General features: G+C 63.5%; 1 protein-coding gene across 1 annotated transcript in view; it reads right to left on the bottom strand.

Annotated features, from left to right (window-relative positions):
• The window catches only part of GPC1 (glypican 1), a 26,774-nt gene that overhangs the window by 4,815 nt on the left and 15,613 nt on the right, over positions 1-6,346 (bottom strand). The window contains exons 2-3 of the mRNA XM_006082992.3: positions 1,846-2,004; positions 441-832 (exon numbers count right to left, since the gene is read on the bottom strand). Coding sequence (XP_006083054.1) covers positions 441-832; positions 1,846-2,004 — 551 coding nt within the window. The remainder of the gene's footprint in view (positions 1-440; positions 833-1,845; positions 2,005-6,346) is intronic.

Below are 6,346 nucleotides of genomic sequence, written 5' to 3'. Positions count from 1 at the left end.
CCCAGCTGCAGGGGAGGTGGCTCACACCCAGGGCTGTGAGACTAATGCTCTCCCACACCTATTATCAGGTGGGTCTGACATGGGCTGCCCAATGGGGCAAGGCACCCGCTGGTCTGCATGGCCTCGGGCCCCAGCCTGCTCTGGCCTCAAGGCACATGTCGCTCTAGTCTCCTGTCCTCCTGACCCCTTCGGCTGGATCAGCATCAACCCTAGACCCTTCTTGCTGTCCTTCCTGCCTGGCACCCAGCCTGGCCAAGGACTAGACAGTGGGTGGGCTGCCCAGAGTGGAGCTCACGTCTTCTGATGTGCTGTCGGAAGGTCCCTGGGCAGCAACCCAGGATCAGGAGGTGGCTCAGAGGCCCAGGGGCTGGGATTTGAAGCAGTGGGGCAGGGCTTGGGTCCCCGAGGGGCTTCTGAGAGCCCTAGGCAGCTGGGCGCACCTGGGCCACCTTCCGGACCACGTCGCCAGCCACGCCCAGGCCCTGCACGAAGGAGCGTGTGGCTACGAAGGCGCGGGTGGCCCTCAGGCGCAGCTCGCGAGGGGCGTCCCCAAAGGGCCGCAGGGGCTCGGCCTGCTTGCCCAGGCAGTCCAGGTAGTCGTCAGGCAGCAGCAGTTGAGGGTGCAGCTGCCTGAAGAGGCGCTCCAGCAGGCGGGCCCAGAACTCAGCCAGCGCATCCTCCAGGTGCAGGTTGGCCCCTCGGTAGTAGAGGCGCAGCTCCGTGTATAGGTCCCGAAAGGCCTTGGCGTTCTGTGTGTACAGCTCCCCGAAGGCGCTGGGGAAGGTGTCCTGCAGCGCCCGCTCCGAGTCGTTCAGCAGGTGCTGGAAGTGATCTGGGCATGGGGAGGCGGCCGTGAGGTCCCCACACACAGGGTTCTCCCCCCCCCCCCCCACACACACAGGACGGACCCAGGAGTGCTGGGTGTTCTGTTCACATCCCACCCGCCCCTCCCCAGGTGGTGGGGGAAGGCTTTCTCAGAGGCTCATCATCCGAGGCAAGGATAGTGGTGTCGACCCAACAGGAACAGGTGGGCCCTAACGAGCTGAGGCCAATTAAAGTTGGCCAGGACCAGCAGGCATGTGGAGATGACCTCGGGGTCCCTGGCTCCCTGGAGTCTATGAGGCCAGCTATTGTGGACAGGAGTCCAGGAGCTAAGATGCACAGGCCTCGGACAAAAGCCACTCGGGCCCTAGATCTTTCTGCTCAGGCTTGCTGCCCCCTCACTCCAGCACTGCCCAGTGCCTTCTCCTTCCACAGAGATCTCAGTTCAGAGGACACTTCCTGGGGACGCCCCCTAGTGCTCCCACTTAGGCATCATCATGTTGTCTTGACATTCATTGGTTAGGGCCCGCGGTTCTCTGCCTGTGAGGGACTCGGAATGAATGACGAACGCGCCAAGCTCTTTCTGCCACCAACCCAGGCAGGCCCGGCACTCTGCCCCGGCCCCCGCTGCCCAGGCCCAATCTTAACCCTCACACTGAGCTCCCTGGCTCCAGGCCACCTGGTGGCAAGCACAAGGCTGGTCTCAGGAGGGCACCACCTGAAAGGAGCCACCTCGAGGGCAGAGGAACTCCCTCCTGAGGGCCTGATGGAAAGGATGGCTCCACACCCCTGAACACGCATGCGTGCTGGGCTGTGTTCACCACGGTGGGTGCAGAGGCCTCAGACTCTGGGGCTCATGGGTCCCTGCAGGCAGGTAGCCTTCTGGGACCCCCAAATCCAAGACCCAGCCCCAAAGTGCTACCCCATCCCCCCTCTGACTCCACTTCACTAAGTGAGACCCCCCAGCTCCTCCAGGACACTGGTTCGGTGTCCTGCGGTCCCTAAGCCCCGGGTCCCACTCACCGTCGAAGCTGCGCAGCTGAGCTGCCAGTGTGGCCTGCAGGGTGCGGCTGCTGTCCAGGAGCGCAGTCTCCAGCTCAGCACGGCTGCGGTTGGCCAGGTTCTCCTCCATCTCGCTGGTGCAGCAGGTGTAGCCCTGGGGGCAGATCCGCAGGTGCTCACCTGCGGGGAGGGGGAGGGCGGGTACTGTGTGAGACACAGGAGGGGTGGGAGGCTGGGGGCATGGACCCAGGGTGAGGCAGAAGTGGGACCAGAACTGGCCTCAGGCTGGTGGGGTCTCCTGGGCAGTGGGTATGGATGGCAGGCCCCAGAGTGGGCACAGCTCAGGTGCTGGTGCCTGGGTGAAGGTAGATGGGGGCAGGGTGGGGCCTGAGTGGCCTGTGCAAACCCCAGCCCTTCCTTTGCAGGCTCTCACCTATAGGCCCTCCTGGGAGAACCAGGTGGGTATGGGGTGCAGAAGACTGAGCTCAGGGTACGATGTTGGGTGTCATCCCCACCCTGCTGCCACCATGCACTGAGGAGGGAGGGCCATCCAGAGGCTGGGAGCAGCTCAAGTCATCTCTGTCCCTCAGCACAGATGGCCTGAGGTCCTGTGTGTGGGGGTGGGGATGGGCTGCCAGACTCAAAGCTCACTGGAGGAGGCTTTCCACCTGCCTAGTGTCCCTCGCCTGCCCGGGCCCAGGCTGAGGATGGGGAGTGAAAAGGGGATCCTGGAGGGGCAGGCAGAGCAGCCTCAGCCTCCTCCCCCAACACCACCTGGGGCTCAAGGTCCCACTGAACAGCAGGCCTGGGTGGACCCGACCTACTATGGGGGTGCCTGGTGACAGACAGTTCTGGGCTGGCCAGAGGGACTGGGTCCAAAGGGTGCAGACTACCAGGGCAGGACAGGGCTGGGGAACAAGTCTGCTGGAGGGCCTGATGTGAGCCATCCCCGTCGAGCAGGACTTGTACCCCCTTCAAGTGTCTGTCCCCTCTCCTGCCCCCTCAGCGACCCATCACCCCTCTGAAGGTTAGAATCGACTCCCTGGCAGTGCTGTTCACAGCAATGCCTGTCCAGGTTCCCTGGCCGGTCAAGGACAGGCTGAGTCAGCACACCCTGGCAGGGAGGGTCAATCGAGGGAGAGGGAACACTGTGCCTTTAAAAATGTGCTAGTCCCGGTTTTATAACAACTATGGTTTTGAGGTGGGTGCTGGGATCCCATTTCACAGACCAGGAAACTGAGACTGGCAAAGATTAGGTTTCGGGACCAGGTGGCTCAGGCTGCAGGTCCTCACACCCACTGGGGCACCCGAAGCCCCACTGGCCCCACCCCCTACTCACAGCCCCCTTCCCAGCCCATTCACTCCCACAGGACCTGGTGCCAACCTGGGCTGGGCTGGAGTGGAATGCAGGCAGGGTCTGACCTGGGCACAGGCTGGGTGGAGCAGGGTCGGGGGTCTCCCTGTGCACAGCTCTGGGGTGGGGGCAGGGCTTCCAGGGTCCTGAGGTGGGGGCTCCCAGGTGACCTGAAGTCAGGATCTGGCCCAGGGCGTGAGCTGGACAGAAGCCTGGGCAGGGGGAGAGGAAGAACCTGGAAGTGATCCCAGCAGGCCCATCTGAGGGGCTGTGGCCCCACCTTGGGTCAGTGCTGACAGACGCAGCAGCAAGATCACTTGTGTGCCCACACCTTGGAGAGCCCCAGGCCTGTGGGGGTGCACAGTCAGGGGTCTGGAACCCGGCCCCCAGGGTGAATGAGGCTGTTCGGGTCTCCTGGGAGTCAGCTGGGGCAAGACATGCAGCCTGGCTCCCCAGGGCCTGGCAGAGAGGAGGTGCCCCATCCCTGTCCTCCTTCCATGGGGAGACAGGCACCTCCAGGCAGGGTGGGCTGGGACATGAGCACATTCCCAGCTACCGCCCTTCCCTCTCAGCCGCTGTCGCTGACTGATGTGTGGACCAAGACCCTGGCCAGCAGGGCCAGGATACAGAGCCCAGGGCCCTCTCCCCGGGAGTCCCAGCCGGCAGAGCAGGGCAGATACCGAGCTGTCTCCCAGAGGGCAGAATGGGGCTGTGTGCACCCAATCAGGAGGAACCTGAACCCCCCACCCCATGCTGACCAGAGGATCCCATTCTGCCAGCTTCCCCAACAATAGGGACCAGGAGAGCACCCTTTGGCACCTGCTGCTCGGAACCATCAGTCTCCCGGTGGTGCTGGGGGTGGAGATGAGACGGGGGCATGCCCTGGGGGAGAGGGAAGGACAGTTGCCAGCCTGGGCTCAGCTGTGATGGGTACTCGGGCCAGGCTGGCTGGGTCCGGGAGCAGTGGGCTCTTCGGATATAGCTCTTCGGACGGGTGGGCTGCAAAGGCATATGCACTCATAGGCCAGAGGGGCAGCAGCATCCTGGGCTGGCTGACCTCCCTCCAGAATCCTCCTGGTCCCCTGGTGGCCACCCACCCTTTCCTGAAACCCCCCATTTATGTAGACGGCAGAGAGAGGCTGAGTCCACAAGAAGCGAGTACAAGACACCAGACACGGGGAACTCCCTCAGGGAAGGCTCTGAGGGTCCCTTGGCACTGTTAGCCCACCCATGGCTCACAGCCGTGAGCTGGCCCCACGGCCTTGCCTGGCCACCTCGCCCAGCCGCCAGTGACCTGCGCTGTTCCGGCAGCCCCAGCACAGCCCCCGTCCCTCCCTCCCTCCTCGGACACACACGGGAGTGAAGACACGGAGCCAGAGCTCGGGCACCGGCCTGAGGCCCCCAGGCAGGCTGGGCCGAGGCGGTCCTCCCAGCCCGCTCAGGGCAGACCCAGCGGCTGGCAGTCAAAGCACAGAGGCTTTGCTCTTCCCCTATGTCCAGCCCTGGCCCCTCTCGGCCTGAGTGTAGGTCATCCGTTGGCCCTGGACTTCAGGTTGGCAGAGGTGGGCTCTGCAGGGCACCCTCCTGCAATGCAAGCCTGCCCCTCCTGGTCAGAGCCAGGTAGTGCTGGGGGGTGGTCTGCCAGAAGGGGTGAGCTCCCTGACCTTGGAGGTGTGCAAGGCAGGCTGAGGGATTCTCCACTTGCCATTCCACACCTTTCTACTCCCAAACACCTACGTCTTCTCTCAGCTCAGTACTTGGAGAAGGGTGAGGACCAGGTCAGGGGGCTGGTCCTGCTCCCCCCGCAATCCACTCTGAAGCTTCCAAGTCTACCTCTCTCGGCCACCCTGCTCCCCACAATTTGGCCTTTCCCTCCCCACTGTCCCCTCCCGGGGCACTGAGGCTGCTCCCTGAGCTGGCCAGCGAGCCTCCCTCCTTTCTGCCAGGTCCCTTTGCTGGGTTCTGGACAGCTGGCCACATCCTTCCAGAACTCTCCCTTCCCTCAGTCTTTGGGACACTTCCTCCTCCCCCGATCCCAGGTTTTTTTGGGGGGAGAGGAGAGGGCTGTTGTTTCAGGCCCCCAACTCCCAGACTGCCCATCCTGCTCCTCAGTTAAAGTACCTGCAATGGCTTCTCTGGCTGGGGTTCAGACTCCTGGGGTCACCCCCGACTCCGGCTTCTCCTCACTAACCCCCATCAGTCCGTAGGCATCACACCCTCCTGCCACCTGCTGACAGCTCCCAGCCCTCCTGTCTTAGGGCACGGACAGCCTCCAAAAGGTGTCCCCATCCCCCAGGGGGATGATGGTGCCACGCCAAGCCCATCTCTCCAGAAGCTTCCACGGCTCACACGGGTGTGCAGTCTACAGCTCAATCACCTTTAAAGCCACATCCCAGATGCTCTGCACCCACTGACCCAGCCACCGAGTCTCTAATTCAGGGCATCTCTGGTATGGAAAAGCAGGCAGGGCTCCCCCACCCCCTACTCAGTTCTGGGCCCTCCAGCAGGCTTGGATGGCTGAATTCAGCCAGGGGTGCAGAAAGCTTCCCCAAGCAAGAGGCTTCTCTGGACAACGGCCCCATGCCCACTCCTGCTCCTGAACCCCACCCAGCTCCAGGAGCAGCGGATCCCCCTGGCACGTCCACCAGCCTGCTGGGCCAGGGCACTGGACAAAGGATGGAGGTTCCCTGGGCACTGCCCACCGCCCAGCTCCAGACCTTCTTTTCTTCTCTCTGCCACCCTCCCCCACCTCACCTTTGGCCCTGGCCAGTCCCCATGCCCCTCCATGAGGGTAGCCTCAGACCCACCTGGGAGAGGACATTTCTACCCTCCCTCTTACTAACACATCAACTGCGGCAATAGCCCCTCCCCCTCAGCTCCCAGCACCCTTTCCTGCCCCTCATCCACCACTTCACCCACCACCCCAAACAAAGCCCCTCCACCATTTCAGCCAAATGACAGCGTCACCAAGGAGCCCCTCTGCCACCGATGCGGAGCCCGCCATCACACACTGGGACTGTCGGATGCATCTACGCTGGGTAGGAGGGGTCCGCCCCCCAAGCCCATGAGGGCTCCTGCTGCCGGAGGGCGGAGGGCCACAAGCGCGAGACTGGCCCGGGCTGCGTCGCAGGCAGCCTAACAAAGGCCGGGCGGCCCTGGCTGACCCTG

Source organism: Myotis lucifugus, unplaced genomic scaffold, assembly GCF_000147115.1.
Source record: "Myotis lucifugus unplaced genomic scaffold, Myoluc2.0 scaffold_5, whole genome shotgun sequence".
Lineage (NCBI taxonomy): Eukaryota > Metazoa > Chordata > Mammalia > Chiroptera > Vespertilionidae > Myotis > Myotis lucifugus.
This window is presented reverse-complemented; position numbering and strand designations above follow the sequence as displayed.